We start from the raw sequence: 20,158 nt of genomic DNA, 5'->3' as shown, positions 1-20,158 counted from the left end.
TAACTCTGCTGCAGCGTTCTCTTGATAACAGCAGGCGGGTTCCTCAAGACTGCGCTCTGTTTTCTCCAGGGACTTTGCTTTAATTACACCCTCACTCATAATGCAGTGTCAACAGTTCAAACCAGTTTGCCTGTCCTAATAAGGCCCATTAAATCAGACCTCTTTTCAAGGGCCCCTGGAGAGCCAAGGCCACATTTCTTCCATGCGTTATATATAAAAAGCAATTTTAGCTCTAGGAAAAGGTCAAAGGTCATTGCTAAAGAGGACATGCCTCTTCATTTATTGTGTTATTGAAATCAAATCATACCGTGTGTGTGTGTGTGTGTGTGTGTGTGAGCAGGTGGACTGTATCCGGGAGTGTAAGGAGGACGAGTTCCTGTGTCGTAATCGGGCACACTGTGTTCCCTCTCGCTGGAGGTGCGACCGAGTCTTTGACTGCTTGGATCAAAGTGACGAGGACAACTGTGACCAGGGTAAGGCTCCGAAATCTGGGCGATTAATTTTTACTTCCTGGCATGCTTTGCATGGGATCAAGAAAGTAAATGTTGAAATTAAGTTCTATTTTATGCATTTTTGAGTGAAGGGAAAGATTTGTTAGGGTCTAACGTTCAGTAAGTTATATTTAGCATACTATTAGCTAGTACTTAACTGGGATGTGTTCACTTGAGCTACATTGTTTGTTTCAAACGTTAATTGTGTGGAAGAAGGTGGTTATGATGATGATAATTAATTGTTGTTGTTATTATTTATTATTAATAATCATTTATTTTAGTGTACACAGTTATACGTAACCTTTCAGCTGATGTTTCAATAAATATAATCAAACAATATAAATATCATACAATGTAAAATCAATAATAGTATCTAAAATACAATGAATAATAAAATTATTTATAACGGCAATATTTTTTCAAACTGTTCACTCATAATTTATTGTGTGCAGTTGTAACTTAACTGTCAGTTAATTATTTAACACGTATTTTATTATTATAATACAATCATCATAATTTTTCAAATTATTTTTGAGCGTGCATAAGTATAACTAAACTTTCAGTTACTTAAACATAAGTAAAAAAATGCGTGTGCATATAAATTGTATATATATGTATGCATGTGTATTAGGGCTGGGATAAACGATTATTTTTTAAATGATTAATCTAGCGATTATTTTTTCGATGCATCGATTAATCTAACGATTAATTTTTTCAGACCGATTCGATTTCGATTATCTCCCCATTAATTGACTACTAACAATTTATACATATTGATTTTCATATCTGAATGAAAAAAAAAACATGAATTCCTTAACAATATGCAATATATGTTTTTTGCTCTAAAAATTACAAAATAAAAGACTGACTAAGAATGCATTACTTTGCACTTGTATAGAGATAGCATTCAATAAAACCTTGAAGCCTTGAAAACACATAGCTTACTGAAACAAGCTTACTGAACACATAGGGCCTAGCTTACTGAAAAAAAGTTCTTCTTTCAGATGAAAATAACAAGAACTTGATGGCTAGCATTCAATAAAAAGGTCACCCAAAATACTTGTTTAGGGCAATTGAAAGAATACAGTAACCAATGTAAACTTGAGGGCTTTAAGCTAATACAGAGAGTGCTTTTCCCCCCCAAAAAAATATAATAAAAATAACAGTGGGAGCCAGCAGCCTGTCATGGAGAAGACGAAAAAAAACATAGAATGCTCATTGGAAACTTTGGCGTTCCGCCCTTTTTCTATGTGTCTAATGATTTTGGTTAATATGCATGAGGGAGAGGGAGAGGGAGAGGGAGGGAGAGAGAGAGAGAGAGAGAGAGAGAGAGAGAGAGAAAGAGAGAGACAGAGAGAGAGAGAGCAAGACAGCGCTCGTGTAGTTTGAAGACTGTGAGTGCGCAATCGCGCGTGAAACTTTGGTGTTTCCCCTTTTTCTATCGTGTATAATGATTTTGATTAATATGCACAAAGGAGAGAGAGAGCAAGAAGCGCTCGTGTTGTTTGAAGACTGTGTGTGTCTCTCTTGTACGCGCCCTGTCAGGCACAACAGTCATTCTATTCTACATCACTCACCAATCAAATAAGGCTTTGACAGCTGCCAAAAAAAAAAAAAGATCAATGCAGAAAACCCCCTGGATTGGTTATATAACGTTGGACAGAATGTTTATCCGGCCATCGCGTATATTCAGCGCACATAAGGTTGACGTTTTGCAAACGTTTTTTAGAGAAATAAAAACAGGTCGACGAATCGATGTGCATATTTTGCGTCGACGTATTTTTTGCGTGTATGTCATCAATGACCTCGACGCGTTGTCCCAGCCCTAATGTGTATATATATACGTGTGTGTGTGAGTATGAATATATATATATATATATATATATATATATATATACATACATACTCACACACATATTATTATTACTCACACATATGATATTGTTTTTCATACTTTGAGTATACTTTAATAACTAACCTTTCAATTAATTATTTATTTAATAGCATAAAACAATTAAATACAAATAATAATAATAAAAAAAAAAATATTAATGCTAGAAGTGGTGGTGTATTTGTTGATTATTATTGTTTTGTTGTTGTTGTGAATGTGTATATATTTAACTAACTTTTACTATACCAAAATACAAAAGTAATTTACTCATAGTGCAAATAGGGCTCTGAGTCATCAACATTTACTAAACTAAGAAAATTAAATAGTTATTTTGTGTTATATTTATTTCTGAAATTTTTCCTGCATGTTATCTTTACTAGAGACCTGTATGTGGTTGTTTAAGAATTCTGTGTTTGCTAGTGCCAGATATTACGTATATTGTATGTTAACTAAATGTACCTTTTACATCGGCCGTATAATCCTTATTCTGTGGCATACGACCCAGAGTGACAAACGTGTGCAAAAGGCTGACATACTTACGCCAGTGCCTTTAAATTTCAGTTTCAACTGTGACAGACTTGAGGGATTTTCACAGACATGATCATCACTAGAATACATTACGGCAGATCAGCCGAGTCGTGTGTGGCACAGAGCGGGAAAAATCCCCAGCCTCACGAGGGAAGTCGTTTCCCCAATATTTGTGAAAATTGTCGAGGATGAAAGGTTCTGTGTTGCCGCTTGATATATGACAAGCGAGTACATGAAAGGCCTAATTTCAGTGTTTTGAAAAATTGCGGTTGTTGATATTGTTGTGAAGACAAATCGACAAATCCAGCCGCCCTGCACCTGCGGCTCTTTAGAAGTGCTTGCATCAAAGATAAAGTCCTGTTTCTAAACACATTTATTTATTTATTTATTTAAGATGTCTCTTCAGAGTTCATGTTCCTTTCAGGCGGCCCTGAGTCAGTGAATGAGTATTGATTGGAATAATTTTCTGGACTTCCTGGTGTTTTTTTCCAGAATTGGACACCTTTGGTCTTCGTCGAGTTACTCTAGTCTCGACGGTGATGCCGTTTTGGTTTTACCGATTGAGTAGATCTGGAAAGTTCTGAAAAGTTGCATAAATAATGGATTTATGTAAATATATGAATCTTAATAACATTTTACACATTTTGGTCAAAACAAGGTTCGTTAACCAGATTTGTATAATTTTGAAAGATAATGCGAGTGGTACAATTCGGAATATTGATGCAGTGGTGTTTGTCCTGGTTGCCAGGGTGATTCTGTGCTAGGGCATTGTTACATAGTTGCTTATAAAACAATTAATCTTCAAAGTCCACTAAAAACCTGTTCTAAAAATAGCGTGTGGATTAGTTTTATATGCGTTTGGTCCTGTTATTAAATAAAATATCAATCAATCAATGTTTATGATTATCCACATAAATCTTTGTTGTTGTTTGCTTTTTTCTTTTTTTTTTTGATGTGTAGATAAAATAAATGTAAATATTTATTATCATTTAAATTATATTAGTCCATTCATTTGATTTAATTAATATATTTAAATGTTATTTACATACATGTTATTTCTTTAGTGATTGATTTCCCCCCAAATGTAAATATTTTCATAGTGTAAGGCATAAAAAGCCTAAATGAGAGACCATTTCGTTTATGACATTGCTTTTTTGTTTTTGTTTTTATTAACAGATATTTTTTAAACAAGTTTTAAGCGCAGTTTATCTTTGATCTTAAGGGCGGTCATTTGTGGGTCTTGCATTTGCACCCTTCTGCCGTGCTTTGGTCCAGCATCGGGGATCAGTCTTCTTTTATTCAGGAAAACTTTGGGATATTAATATCCATTTCTGTCAAACACCTCCTAAAAATTCTCCCGCTCAAACCTGATGACAAAGATAGAGGGATCAGGGTGATAAAAGCAGGATGCATTTTCAAAAAAAAAAAAAAAAATAGCAATGCTTTTAGTCTACCAGCCTCTATAAGCTGGTATAAAACATGCTTTCTGAACTCCGATCCAAACTTAGTCCTATAAAAGCCACCACAAAAACTCATCTCAGGTCATTTTATAGGTTCAAATCATTCTTATTTTCCCCGGCTGATGCTTTTGCTTTGACAATCTCTGTAATGCTTGTGCATCACTGTACCTGAGGAACTAAATAGGCTCCATAAATTTCATCATCAGGGTTTATAGAATGTTTTGACGCTTGTTGTTAAAGGAAGTAAAAGTGTCTTTTCAGCTGATGGTGATTAAAAGCATCTCAGTGCCAGCTGGGGTTTATTTATTTATTTATTTAAAATGTCTTTGAAATAAATCTTTATAAATAACATGAATGGTTAGATGTCTTATAGAAATCTGTATGAATGCACTGCTCCAGATACAAGCCATTACATTACATTAAAAATTACAGGTTATATTCATGTGAAAATAACATGGGAACTCATTCAGATATTTAATTTAAAAATAATTCATATTTATAAAAAAAAAATAATACTAAAAATACCGTAAAAAAAAAATGTGCAAGGTTCCAGATAGGATATAGTTTATTAAATTCAAATCCTTTCACAAGTAATTTAATTATATGTTAAAAAAAAAACTTTCCCTGAAATAAGGTGCAAATTAGTGTCCTGTTATTTTTTATTGAAACAGCGAGAGCCCAGATCTCATGTTCTTTGAAGTGAGAATTATTGCATATATTAAACTCTTACATAAAATTAGCAGATTTAAAAATCAAATGTCCATAAAACTGCAAACTACAAATTATAAAAAAAATAATTTGAATACTGTTTGTAACATGGTGATTTGTTAAACTTGTTCATTTGTACATGTGTTGTAGTATTAAAATAAAGTCAAATCTTTTGTTTGCAGGGTCGTTGGCATGCCGTGCAGACGAGTTTGTTTGCAACAACACGCTGTGTAAGCTGCTGGTCTGGCTGTGTGATGGTGAGGATGACTGCGGAGACAACTCTGATGAAGATTCAGACATGTGCGGTACGTTTATGCCTAGTTAGCTTGGTTTGATTCTTTTCCATTGAAGTCACACCGTTTAAAAAACAATTCATTTTGTTTATTGTTTATATTTTCCTTTGATGTCGTTGTTTTTGGGCCCTATTTTAACGATCTGAAACGCAAGTGTCAAAGCGCGAAGCGCAAGTAACTTTGTGGGCGGGTCTCGGCGCTGTTGCTATTTTCCCGGCGGGATAAATGGCTCTTGCGCCCGGCGCAAATCTAAAATGGGTTGGTCTGAAGTAGCTTCATTATTCATAGGTGTGGTTTGGGCGTAACGTGAAATAAACCAATCAGAGCGTCATCCAACATTCCCTTTAAAAGCAGGTGCGCAAGTTCCATTATGGATTGCTATTATTGTGGCGTATTTACCAGGCGCACGCCAGGAGCGGTTCACAGCCGAGGAGACTGATGTTCTTGTAAGAGCAGTGAAAGACAGAGAAGTTGTGTTGTATGGGGATGGGAGAAACCCACCCAAAATACACCACAATGATTTCCGTCATCTCATGTGTTAATATTTTTTTTAGTGTAACAATTTATGATATGCAAAAATAACTGTTGCATCTGTGTAGATTACATGAGCAAAGTGTATGCGCGTTGTGCACGCTATACATTATGGTCAAGCATGCGCCCTTAAAATAGCATAATGAACAACGCGCAACGCGCCACTGACTTTAGACTAGGTTTTTTCTGGTCAGTGGCGCAATTGTTTAATGGAACAGCAAAATAGCACCAGGGATTGTTTGCGCCGGAACACGCCTCCTTTTTTGCGCTGAACCGCCCAGGGAGCGCAAGTTCATTCACTAGTTTAGCGACGTGCTTCTGTGGAGGGAAAAGCGCGCTTTGCGCAGGTGCAAAATAGGAATGACACATGCGTCGGTGTACAAAGTCAATTGCGCTGGGTGCAAGATAGGGCCCTTTGTGTGTGTGTGTGTGTGTGTGTTTGCACTTTTTTTTTGTTTTGATTTATTTGCATATTTATTTTTGTTTGCTTCAGTTGTTTTATTTATTGTAATTACTTTTTTAATATTTATTACTTATTGAACTTAAAACTTCTGTTTATTTATATATATTTTTTTCACAATTGTTTTCCCACTCATGTGCAACCAGTCAAGTCAATACAGTACAACAATACAATACTTTGACCATCCTGAGCACCTTATTTAACGTGACACTGTACACATGATCTGCACTAAACAGAGATTTTTCAATTCACTTTACCAACATTCGAAACGATATAAACCACAAAAAGGCAGAAGATAACTTCTATAAAGAAAAACAAGGTTATGATTCCTATACGTGTGTGTGTTTTGGCCTGTAGGAAAGTTGCCATGTCCTCCAAACAGACCGTTCCGCTGCAGGAACGACAGAGTATGTTTGCGGACCGAACAAATCTGCAACGCAGTGAATGACTGTGGCGACAATTCAGACGAAGTTGACTGTGGTGAGTTGAGAATCTCAATTCCTTTGGTGTGTTTTTTTGTCTTTTTCTTTCCCTCTTAACCATACCTCTTTCTTTTCTCTAGTGGATGTGGTCAAAAGGCCGAGGCCATGTGGGAAGTCTGAATTCTCCTGTGCCAATCACCGCTGCATTCCGGCCGAGCTGCAGTGCGACTTCTTTGATGATTGCGAAGACGGTGGATCGGATGAGCGTGACTGCAAGGCATGTAAGTGTACTTCCTTCCATGATCCTCTATCCCTCGCATGATCCGTTTATGTATTTTGTGGAGTAAAACCTTTACAGTTTCTCATTTTTTACCCTGTGGGTCATAGATACGACCGATGGTGCATGTCGAGAACGGGCCGACTTGTGTGGAGACGACGCTTTTTGCAACCATACAAAAACATTCTCAGTCTGCCAATGCAAAGTCGGATTTCAAAGGAACCAGAAGAACAAACAATGTGAAGGTACAGAATTTGACACAATTTCTTGTTTTCAGGAAAAGAATCTGATGATTTACAACAATGCTAAGGTTATATATCAAATATTTAGTATTAATGGTGTGAAATTTGAATATTAGTTAATGTAGGTACATTTTAGTCCTGGTACTGTGCTGTATTTTCTTGTCTTGGGAGATTTGAGATTTACTGTTGTAGATTAAATGGAACAAGGTACATCAATATGAATAGCTGTCTTTTACTGTTGAATTCTGTGTAGCTCTGTGGCTCGAGAGATTTTCTGCCGTGTATCGAAGCATGCAGAGCGTTTTGAAGTTATTTCTAACGGGTCAATTTTTCTTTTTATCAACAAGGTTCTCAGACATGATTCAAAGATTTATCAAGTGTAAGACGTTTCCACTTCAGTTTTAAACAAGAGCTGATTTGTGATATAATAAATCATTCTGTAAAAGCCGTACATATGTATTGTTACCTATTATTTATTACCGAATACTTTTGGTGAAATATTTAGCTTGAAACATGAATGGGTGCTATTTTTTATTCAAATAAATGACATTTGGTTTGGTATTTTGTGATATAGTGTAAAGACACAATGCAAATACTTGCCCCCCCAGCACATCCCCAGTGGTTGCTTTGCTTTTGTACAATGCCCACAATGCAAAAGTCTCTTTGTATTCAGTTCCAGCGCTGGTATTAAACTAGTGGAGGTATGTCAGCGGTCGCTTCAGGGTCATCTCACTGAAAATAACAAGAAGTCCAGAAAGCAGCAGATGCTGAACGCAGATAGCAGAGATTCAGCTGAAATTCCAAACAGAGTGTCATCCCTGCAGCACTTGTTAAAAATGACACTGGAGAGTGTGTGGGAGAGGCTGATGGATGGACGTGTTCCTCTCTTTCCTCAGAGGTAAACGAGTGTCTGCGGTTTGGAAGCTGCTCGCAGTACTGCACCAACACCAAGGGCTCATACAAGTGCACTTGTGACCGCAACTTCAAGGAGATCAATGGGGAATGCATCACAAAGGGTAAAAGATATTGTTTAATATAAATATACATCAAAAGGATTTGGTTTTCTGGCATTCTGTTACATTTTTATAAAAGTAAAAAGTTTTAGGCTGATTTTAGTTGCTCCCCCTGATACAAAACACTTCAGGTTTCAAGCTAACGTTTGATTTGGTTGTTTTCGAGTTTTTTTTATTGCTTTACTTTTACTTTTTGTTTGATTTATATGTATTGTTTTCTTTTGGGGGGGGGGGCTGTTTTATTTTTTTTAATTTAGTTTGCTTTTGGCTTAGTTCATGTTTTTTTATTATTTTGTTTTTGTTTTGTCACTTTTTTGCACTGTATTTGGTTTTGATCTTTGCTTTTTTTGTGGTGATTTGGCTTTGTTTTCACTGTTTTGTTTTTCTTCTCTCTCTCTCTCTTTGTTTGTTTTATTTTTTTCTGTTTTTATTTTGCTTTGCTTTTATTATTTTGTTTTGCATATTGTCATGGGTTTTTCTTTGTTTTCTCATATTTTATTTTGTTTCACTTTTTGTTTTATCTGGGGTTTTTTTCCATTATTTGCTTTATTTGTCTGCTTACTATTTTTTTTTTTATTTGTTTATTTTATTATTTTCTTTTCTTTTTTGCTTTGATTTTATTTTAATTATTTGTTTTGTTTTGTTTATTTAATTTGTTTCACACATGTACACCTGTGGTCAGGACCAGAAGATCAGACCCTCTACGTGGCCAACGACACAGAAATCCGCAGTTTTGTGTATCCTTACAACCAGTCTCATGGACATACTCAGCTGGCCCGAATCTCAGATAGCGCTCGCATCATTGGCATGGATGCGCTATTTCACCATCACAAGTTTTTGTGGGCCACCCAGTTTAACCCCGGAGGGATATTTTATAAAGACCTGCAGGACAGGAGTCCAGTCACGTCAAACAGTGGAGTCATAGTAAGTTAAAAACAACCATTAATACAGATTTGGGCAGTTCTCACATTTTTTAACATGTCTTTCAAATTCTCTTTTTCCCTCATGAACCCTCAGAAATTAGCATGGTGACATACCTAAGGTGGTTTTGAAATTTCTCTACGCTCTATATTTGCAGTGTCCAGACTTCCGGAGGCCCAGGGACATCTCGGCTGACTGGGTAACGGGGAACCTGTACTGGACGGATCACTCCCGGATGCACTGGTTCAGCTACTACACGGCACACTGGCGCCGACTTCGCTATTCCATTAACGTGGGACAGCTGGGGGGTCCCAACTGCACCCGGCTCATCACAGACATTGACGGGGAACCTTTCGCTATTACCGTTAACCCTCTACGGGGGTAGGTGTCCAGATCTGAGGGCTGACTGTTAAATCAGGCAGCATGTTTTTAATGTTCTCCATCGTTCTTTAGGATGATGTACTGGACCGTGATTGGTGACCACTCTCACATTGAAGAGGCCGCCATGGATGGGTCCTTGCGTCGCATTTTATTGGAGAGGAACTTGCGTAGACCGACGGGTGAGATGCCAGTCAGATCCCATTTATTCATAACATTTATTTGAATTAATTATTGATCGTTTGTTCGAGAGAAATATGACAGTTGTGTGTGTGAATTACCTGCGTCTTTGCATCTCTCTTTACAAACAATGAAGTTGTGAGTTCAGTTACTTAAACATTGATTTTATCTCCTGGTTGCTGAGGAACATAATTCAGTGATCCAGTATCTAAGCCATTTTATTGATAAAAGTCGCTCCTGTGTTTGCGTAGATTTATAAATGATTTTCCTTACAAATCTGATGAAATGGTGCACGTTATGTTCCCAGATGAAAGTTATAATAAACCTAAACTCACAGCAATATGCAGAGATTGAGAGCCACTCTGAGATGCACTTATAAATAATTAAAGCACATATATTAAACCGGCATTGCCTATATTTATTTAATTGAATTATAGCGTGTGAATTCACTATAGCAAAATGCTTTATTATAATTTTTAAATGAGTTTAATATATCATGCAACCTTGGAAGGTGGTCTAATAAGGATTTTCATCTGTGAAATGCGCCACTTCCGGTATTTTGCTGATTACTTAACATGGGCAAAATGCAATTGACTAGTCGAATTGAATCTTGACTGCCCTTATATGTGTGTGTGTGTGTATATATGTGTGTATATATATATATATATATATATATATATATATATATATATATATATATACAATAATTGTTTTAATGTTTTATATTCATATTATATATTTAAAATATTAATATGATTGGATTGGATTGTAATAAAGTTTATAATATAATTGTCTATAACTTTTTAGGAATTGCAATTGATTATTACAACCAGCGGCTGTACTGGTCAGACTCCGAGCTGTCTCAGATCGGGAGCGTGCGTTTCGATGGCTCCGATTCTCTGGTGGCTGCTGGCAGTCGTGATGGTGAGTTTGCATGTGTTGGAAATTGTACAATATTCAGAATCAACCTCCAGTTTTTTATCATGGAGAAAAAAAGAAGAAAGAAAAAAAACACACCCAAACATCTTCAGCTAAGGCCAGCTATTGATTCCAACATTTGAAGAGCTGCAAAAGCGAAGCATAATGTAGTTTATATAAACTCACCAGATTTCCATTTCGATTGCCTCTCAGACTGTGATTGGAAAAATGCTGTTTTTGGGAAAGCATCAAAGTTGAAGATGAATTTGAATCCAAAACTCTTGCAAAACCTAGTTAACTGTCTGCTGCCGACATAGCTGCTTTCTAAGCCAGCTTAGTAGGAAGTGTCTGATTTTGCAACAACTGCATCCATGAGACAATCAACACACTACTGGACTATAGGGATAGTAATTTTTTGTCAAAATAATCGTTTTCAAATGTTTGGGCACATTTATATATATAAAAAAAGAATATTTGGATATTTAAATGATGTTTAACGGGGATGACGTAATTTTTTTAATCAAGTTTTGTTGTAAGTCTACAACAACATAACCGTATATAGTAAGGTTTATATATATATATATATATATATATATATATATATATATATATATATATATATATATATATATATATTGAACAGAGCAGTGGACAGCCATTTTTGCTGCCTCGCCTGGGGAGCATTTGGGGTTTCGGTGCCTTGATCAAGGGTCTCTTCTCAGTCATGGTTTTGAGGGTGGAAAAGAGCACTCTATAGAGTCAATATAACATATACGCAAAAAATTATAAAATAAAAAGAAATGATCCACTCGAAAGTCTCTGCTCATCTTGACAGGACCTGGATCAGTGAGCTGCGTCTCTGGACGATGATGTCACTTCCAGGGAGGCATGTTGTACACGCCCCCGTCCCTTGACTCCACCCCCACGTCAAAACAGTGCCAAAAAGAGAGACGCGCTGAAAAGCGGAGCGCAAAGAGAAAATGTTAGGCGTTATATTGACTCCATAGCACTCTTTTCATTCTCCCCCCAAACTACAATCTGCTGGTATCGAGACTCAAACCCACGACCTTCGTTTTACAAATCCAACTCTCTAACCATTAGGCCACAAACGCACCGTATACACAACTGTGTGTGAATGTGTGTGTGAAAAAAAAAAAATCTGCATTATTATTACAGAGTAGAACGTACATAAACTCGAGTCAGCCTATTGTTTATTATGTTTATATTGTTTCACATGCTAATTTTGAGAGAAAAAAAAAGTCCACATGCTTGGATGAAAGTTGGCTCCTCAGTCTGAATATGAACTTCTGCCGACACAGATGCTCCAGAGACACAAAGACAGCGCTGTGCTAAGTTTCTTACAGCACTTTGTGTTTTCTGTCCCTCGAGGGAACTTGAAGGAAGCATATGTCATTATAAGATCATTAGATAAGCTCTCTTCTCCTCTCATTCGGGGTACAGCTCCACTGTAACAAACAATCAGGTTTCGTTTTGTGCCGCGTTATGTTTAGGGGTGTGGAAATGTCGTCACAGTAACAGACCAGCGTGTAAAACTCTTGGACGTATTTTAATGAGTCTTTGCAGCGATCTTTACATATTTCACATACTTTTGAAAACTCCGAACAAACGCATCTTTGTTTCCAGGCTGAACGTTAGAGAACGCGACACGCGTCTCCCGGAATTCCTGTATAATTCAACCAATGCAGTGACGACCTTGAAACTCCTGAAGTGTTTCCAATTTGGTGTGTTTTATGCATCAGACGTTCAGCCGACAATCCGTGGGAGTGACGTCTGAGACTGAGACTATATTCACAGACACTATATTCCCCTTTGTTGTTATTTTTATTTTTAACCTAGAAATGCTCACCATCTGTATAATTCATAAACGGACCTTTATTACTTCTGAAAACATAAAAAAATTACGACATGGCTATGAATACAGACAGAGACAAAGGTTACTTACGTGCTCTGTCTGCAGGCTACTCACTAGGTTTTGGAACAGAGCTGGTTTTGTTTTTATTTCAATTCTGGGCCTCAGATATTTGAACATTGTTTATTCTGAGTTGGAGAGGGATTGTGTTTTTCTACTCCGTGACATTTTCAAATAACGTTCCTCTTGTTTTTGCATTATTGAATTTGTCGTACGTGAAATACATTCAGTGCGAATGAAGGACGCCTCGTTCGGTTTTGTTACAGGAATTTCTCACCCCTTCCGAATTGATCTGTTCGAGGACTACATCTACGGGGTCGGCATGAAACACGACGTCTTCAGGGTTCATAAATATGGGAAGCTGCCTGCCGAAAAGCTCAGTCTGGGCGTGGAGAGAGCGTCCAGCATCCTGGTCTTCCATCGGTACAAACAACAGGAGGGTGAGTCTTAAAACGGGTCTCAATCGGCAAGGATGATTTAAAGGGTTAGTTTACTCACAAATGAGAATCCGGTCACTGTCTACTCACCCTCATGTCATTCCAAAACCTTTTGACTTAGTTTTTCCTTGAAAAACACAAACTAAGGTTCTGTTTTCCATGAAGATGAAAAGGTTTAATAAGCAGAAATGTAAAAAATAAAAAATATGTTTAGAGGGACATCAGAGTGATTATATGATGACAGAAGTTCATTTTTTTTGATCAAATGTTCCTTTAAAACCATTATGGTTGTGCAATCTTCCCGAGGACCGTTCCAGCATAAGATTTTTTGGCAGTAGTCAGAGTTTAATTTCATGTTTGAATTGTTGAAATCTGATTGGACTTTTTGTCCACGGCCAGCTAGAGCTTATTACAATCACATCTTACTGTCAGATGTGTTTATAATGCAATTACCATCTCTAATAAGATGGATGAAATGTTGCATTTTGTTAGATTTTCAGAAAAGCAGTTGGAAACGTGAAGTCTCCAATGTTTTGAAGCCACAAAATAAAAATTGGGCTCTGCTTCTATTCTGAATGAATGACTCTAGTGTTATTTTGCAGTTTGTAAGCACACAATAAAAATAAAATAAAACAAAAACCGTTGTAATCCTTTTAATGTTTCATATTTGAATATTTTAGTGCATTTATATATACAAATAATATTAAATATTTATATTTAGCCGTAGATTTATTGTTATATAAATATTAAATAGTCAAAAGTGCTTTTTTGTTATTTTCTATGTTTTTATAAAGAAACCGATTTGTTGCCAAAAAAAAAAAAAAAAAATAATAATAATAATAATAATAATATATATATATATATCTTTTCCCACAAATTATTAATGACTCTAACTCTTTATATAGAAACATATACATTTTCTGCTACCAAAGAAAAAAATATATATGTATTTGTTCAAAAATAAATAAATTAATTCATTAATTTTGTATGGAAATCCATCACAAATTACTGGTTCAATTTTTTTCGAAATGTATCTTTTTTTATCAGTTTTCTCTGCTCTGACAGCAGGTGAGGATTTATATTATGGAGTCGTTTTAAATTATTTCCCTCTTTTGCGACCGGTGTGTCCCTGCTCCCATTTATCCTTTAGTCTCTTTATGTGTGTTTTTCTTCCTCTTCCTTTTATTACGGTAGGTTTCTTTTCACTGTACTCTCTTCTCTTATCTTCTGCTGATCTCTCTGTCCGTTATAAAGAAGGAGGGATGGAGGGATCTTAGCCTGTGTTGTTTGTCTTTGTGCAACTGTAATGGGAAGTGTCATTGCTCCCTGATGTGCTTTTACACTGGAAAGCTTTATTAAAGATGCTCTTCAAAACAACCTGAAAAAGCCAAAATGAAAAGACAAACAAATAATATATCTCACATGCACACATTACACCACCAACTAAAAGCTTTTAGATAGATAGTTTGTTATATGCTAGGATAAATGTATCTTTCTAGCGAATATTTTTCTGGTGGTATGAAAGACACGATGTTCTGCTCTTTTGTAGTATAACATTTCTCGGATCTCCAAATTTTTATTTTTTTATTTTATGTTATTTATTTTTTTTTTTTTAAACCATTTTTATACTTCAAACAAAGTTCGTTATTGTTCTTTGTTTGGGGGAAAAAAAGAAGTATGAAAAGGCTGAGCAAAGTTATAATGTTTCCAAACATTCCAAGATTGACGTAAACGTGTTGCGACGATCACGCGTATGCCCTAAACGCAACAACTAAAAAAAGGAGAACTGCAGGCAAACTAGGTGTGAGACGGGCACCAATGGTCAGAATATTGTAGTCAAAAAAATAATGATTAGCAGCTGTTCAGAGTCAAGTATCATGTTTGCAAAACAAAAGAACCATAACATTTCCATAATCAATCTTTTATGAGAAGTGTGAATGGCTCATAGTCTGAAAACTTTAGCATGATGTCGAAAAATTTTTTTGTAGTCAGTGTTCATTTATTTTATTAAACTGGACAAATTGTTACACCTTTTTATATTTTATGTGGTGTCATGCTTTACTTTTGATAAAAACAAAGGTTTGTTATTGTATGTTCATTTGGCATTTCATTTTTGTATACCCTTTAAATTTGCTTATTGAAAGAACAACAGTAGCAGCATCAGAGGACTTGGAATCTTATTTCTTTACTCTTTCCTTTCATGGCTTTGGAAAACTTGTCTCGGATTTTTCTCTGTGTTGCTTTTTGCACACCTCCTGGTCATCGACCTGGTCAACTCCTGGCCATACAATTTATTACTAGGAATTAAACACTTAATCTTAGTCTCTCTGCAAGCGATTGTACAGGTGCGGATATATTTGTGCCATCTCAGCTATTGGAATCAAAAAAGGTCTAGGTTTAGAACACACCCACTGACTGTGTATCTGCCACGGACCAATTGAAGCTCAAAAGTGTTTAGGAGCCATAACAAACTCCCCTAGAAAGTTTACTTTGGTCGGCTGTTTTGAACTACCGAAAGGAACTCACTTTCTTATAATAAAATAAAACAAAGCAAAGTGTCTTATAATTGATTATACTACACAGCTTTATACAACAGTAGTTGTCCGCGACAAAAAATATTGATCACTCTAAAAAAACTCTACACATCCCTTTATATGTTCACTCTCTCTTCTCTTCCTCTCTCTTTCTCAGTGTACAATCCATGTGCAAAGATGAATTGTGCTTTCCTTTGCCTCCTGAACCCCAGCGGGGCCAGATGTGTGTGTCCTGAGGGGAAAATTCTGCTGAACAGGACCTGCACGGACACCAACATCTCAGGTACATCTGTCAAAACGCGCTCGGCAGGATGCTCTTACATCACTAACAGAGTGCCAGCGCGACCCCGGGAGGCCCTAGCATGTCAAACTCCAATGATTCACCTGAGTGATTTTGACTGAAGTGTTTACTATTCTCGGCCCTTTGCCCACACGCGCAATCCTGAAGCCCACGTGCTACAAAAGACAGCGATCGTGTTGATAGCATTGATTCAGTCTGAGGGGACGGGAAACTTGTGTATCCAACATCCATCTTAGCAACCACCCAGTGCACCCTAGCAACGGAAATTGGATGTACACTAGAAGCATACAATATTTAAAGGACGGTATATTTTTCTTTCTTTCTTTCTGAAATGTATCAATATACAACAAATTTAATAACAAGTTCCACAGAAATTTTACGTTCAGTCAATTTCTGGCGTCGAAGTGTAGTGAACTAGTTTTATAGTCCAGTCAAATGTTTTAATTGCTCAAACGTTAAGAAGAATACAGCAATTTATGTCAATGTAACGATTAAACCTTCACAATCATCATGAAGATGGAAGCGGGAACCGGCAGACAACCAAATCAAACTTTAATTACAAAATAAAGACAAAACAGCGCATCAGCCCCTCACGGACGACTGATGCGCACAAATAAAAACCATATACAAAATAAAGTCCAGGCCTGGTCCTCTCTCGTCCGTCACTGTCGTCGCTCCGGTTTTATATCCCTCCATCTCCTCCATGGGACTCGAGACCGGTGGGTCGAGCAGGTGTCGCTCATTTCCAATCACACCACCGGCCTCGCTCCTGTTCCCACGTCTCTCGGCACCGCCCCACTCGTCACAGTCAATTAAAATGTAACCGTGCACTCTGTGCTGTATATATTACCTCAACTAAGATTTATTATTTGGGCATCCTAAGAAATTGCTGGGGAACTGCATAGACATATATTTTTACAGTTAATATATATAATGATTACCTGGTGTTTATCGAGCGCTAAAAACACACTTTACAACACATAATAGCCTTTATTTAATAACAAGCTAAAAATGTTCTTACAAACTAGACATAGGAAATTAAGAAAAAATGTCACCTGCGTCACCTGAGTAAATTAACAGCAACTTTTCATTTGTGGGCAAACTATCCCTTTAAAGCTCCAGTTGACAAACATTACATCTGTAAAACAACTGCAAAATTCAGTTGTGCAATGATCTAGGTAAAAGACTAAACAAGCTAAGCAAAATGTTAGCAAATAAACTTTTACAAATATTATTACAGATCACATTTAAATCTTTAAAATGAGGCAGAAGTAAAAAAAAGGTGTTACAGTATACAGTTTAAAATCAAATTGTCACCTTTATTTACATAGCGCTTTATACAATACTGGTGGTGGCAAAGCAGCTTTACAGAGTCAAAAAGGAAAATTAACAAGTCATTTTTCCAACTAAAGTCAGTTCATCTGTGGTTCAGTGTTGACATCATCCAGTTTAGCTCTCTTCCAGCAATGTCTGTGCAATCATTTACACACATTACCTGGAATGAAAACAATAAACTAGTCTTAAAAGTACACACAGAATGTAGTTGCAGTGGAGCAGTCTGGTCATGTGCCAGTGTTTGGTGCCATGAAATAACTGACTGAGTTGCATCTAAAATCTTGCAATGAAAACATAGAACCAATGAAACCTTTAGCCACACCCTGATGGAGACAGAAAAGCTCATTTTAAGTTTTAAAAATGAAATGAGGCCTTTTAAATTATTTACAATGTATCGATATCAGTTAATAAAAAATTATATGAAACAGAAGTTGCAACCTTTTTTTGGGCACAAATCCATCCCTCAATCCATTTCACAACAGGGAGCATTGATGTTGACTGGATTTGTAATAGAACATGTACATTGCATGTTATAGGACTTAGTTACCTAAAATAGCATAAAAAATAATATCAAAATATAACAGTCCTGCCTGTTGTTGATAAATGGTGATGTTTTACAAATTGACTGATCAGTTGTCCCAGTTGTTTTTTTGTTTTGTTTTTTCCCAGTGCAGGGACTCGTGTGCACGATCTACTGATTCACTACCTATGGAACTGACTGAGATGCTTTGAACCGTCTTGTGAAACGATTCAGTTGTTCATTTTCATTCGGAATGTCAAACTTCTCTTCCGAAGTGCCATTCACGAGAACAGAAACATTGTGTAATCCGCAACTTTTGAAAAGAGCAACGTTTCACAGTGGCTTGTTGTTAGTCACGTTTAATGCCATCTTTTTACTTCACGGGACAATTGCAAAAGTTTCACCCAAAATCTAGTTATTGGGTGAACTAAATCTTTATTGTTGGCTGCATTATTTTTTTTTAGTTCAGTTAAACATTGGCATTCTGAATGTTGACTGCATTTAAAATTAAGCATTAATTGAATGTTTTAAAATACATTTGTGCAGACTTAATAAAATGTCTTCTCAACTTAGCCCAAGCAATAGAATTAGTTCAAATTAAATATAATTGCCCTTCCAAAATTTGGTAAATTAGATTTTTTTACAGTAAAGAAACAAGCAGAGTGTGTGTGTATATATATATATATATATATATATATATATATATATATATATATATATATATATGTTTCTTTACTGTAAAAAGTCAAATTAAGATCGATTAAGATCGATATATTTAAACACACGATTAATAAATGAAATTAAATGATATGACTGGTCAAAGAAATCCCATATAAAATCATGCAACATGCAGACACATATTTTCAATCATCGAATAATTTACTAATTGACTGATCTAAATAAACATTTGTTTGTTTACTTAAAAAATAAGTAAACAAACAAATGAAAAAAATATAAATTTTTCTAAAAATTTCCAGCAAACTTTCTGCATTGCTATACTGTGTATCAATAAATGTAATCTGGACTATACATTCCTCAAAGTCTTTATTTCTTTTAATTTGTGGCAAATAAATTATTTTAAATCCAATTATTTTAAATAAAACCGTTTTAATAATAATAATATAAACTAGTTTGTCATTTTTTTTTTTTAGTCCTTTTCAGTCCCTATATACAGATTTTAATAAGCAACTAAATACATGTAAAACTGTCCTTACTAATTATAATAAGCTAAAGTGAGGAATTTACGTTTTAGGAGATCTTTGTCGCCCGACCTGTGAAAACGGAGGTCGTTGTATCACCAATGAACGAGGGGAGTCGCGCTGCTTCTGTTGGCCGAACTATTCTGGGGAGCGATGTGAAATCAGCCACTGTAAGGACTTCTGCCTCAACGGAGGCACTTGCACAGGATCTCCACTAGGTAGGCGCTGTTTCCCATCTGTAAACTAAACATTGTTTGTATTGTCAATATTTTTCTGCTTCCATTCTACTACTATTTCATCTCAAGTATGTTTTTCATTCTGTGGTAAACAAGTACAATAGCTATTTAGAAAAAAAAAAATGTGTTAGTTGCAAAATTGTTATGTAATAGTTGAGTAATTGACAAACACTGACAAGTACTAAAAAAGTACTAATTTGTATTAAAAAATAAATATAAATTATTGTACACATTAACTTTGAATTGTTTCTAGACGGGGTTGTGTCATTTTGTTTAAAAAATGTAGTAATTTCAATTTCACGATCAAAGTCTTGTTCTGTGCAGAAATGTTGAGAAAACAATCAGGTACGAACAGGGTTTTCTTGACACCCCTCGTCTGCTCTCAGAATTCAATGTTGGCCACAGGCAGACATCTGATTCAGGAGGGATTTCTCAGTCTTTTTGCTTACTGTCTGTTCAGTGAAGAAATGCAACAGAAATATGTAGCACCTGTATTGCTTTGACTTGTTTCAGGTCAACCTGAGTTCTCTGAATAGAGTGAAATGATAAACAAGCAATGAGATTTATTATTACAAGCATCGAATTACCAGGATTTGCTGAGGGTGGGCATCTTTCCTATAGATGTTAGACTCATGAATAACAGTTTCTTGGGCAATAAACCACAAAAAAGACTGTTCTTTCATCATTTTCTCACCCTCTTGTTCAAAACCTTGTGCGGAACATGAAAGGAAACTTTTAGCGGAAAATTCACGTTTCTCTTTTCCATACATGAAAGTAAATTGTGACCCAGATTTGCAGACAAAATTCTATATAGAAACGATTCTTATTTGTTTTATTGTAAATAACTCTTGTGTTCCAGTTAAAAAAGAAATGGGTCTCGAACATCATGATTGTGAGTAAGTGATAACAGGATTTCCGACTGACTGAATGACTGCATGCCCATGGAATTCAGT

General features: G+C 36.0%; 1 protein-coding gene across 1 annotated transcript in view; it reads left to right on the top strand.

Annotated features, from left to right (window-relative positions):
- Positions 1–20,158, top strand: part of LOC113064818 (low-density lipoprotein receptor-related protein 1B) — a 207,079-nt gene that overhangs the window by 176,893 nt on the left and 10,028 nt on the right. Inside the window, exons 71-83 of the mRNA XM_026235763.1 lie at positions 341–473; positions 5,261–5,383; positions 6,720–6,842; positions 6,925–7,065; positions 7,172–7,306; positions 8,200–8,319; positions 8,999–9,240; positions 9,395–9,618; positions 9,691–9,797; positions 10,603–10,719; positions 12,910–13,083; positions 15,772–15,897; positions 19,023–19,187. Coding sequence (XP_026091548.1) covers positions 341–473; positions 5,261–5,383; positions 6,720–6,842; positions 6,925–7,065; positions 7,172–7,306; positions 8,200–8,319; positions 8,999–9,240; positions 9,395–9,618; positions 9,691–9,797; positions 10,603–10,719; positions 12,910–13,083; positions 15,772–15,897; positions 19,023–19,187 — 1,930 coding nt within the window. The remainder of the gene's footprint in view (positions 1–340; positions 474–5,260; positions 5,384–6,719; positions 6,843–6,924; positions 7,066–7,171; positions 7,307–8,199; positions 8,320–8,998; positions 9,241–9,394; positions 9,619–9,690; positions 9,798–10,602; positions 10,720–12,909; positions 13,084–15,771; positions 15,898–19,022; positions 19,188–20,158) is intronic.

Source organism: Carassius auratus, chromosome 47 (assembly GCF_003368295.1).
Source record: "Carassius auratus strain Wakin chromosome 47, ASM336829v1, whole genome shotgun sequence".
Classification (NCBI taxonomy): Eukaryota; Metazoa; Chordata; class Actinopteri; order Cypriniformes; family Cyprinidae; genus Carassius; species Carassius auratus.
This window is presented reverse-complemented; position numbering and strand designations above follow the sequence as displayed.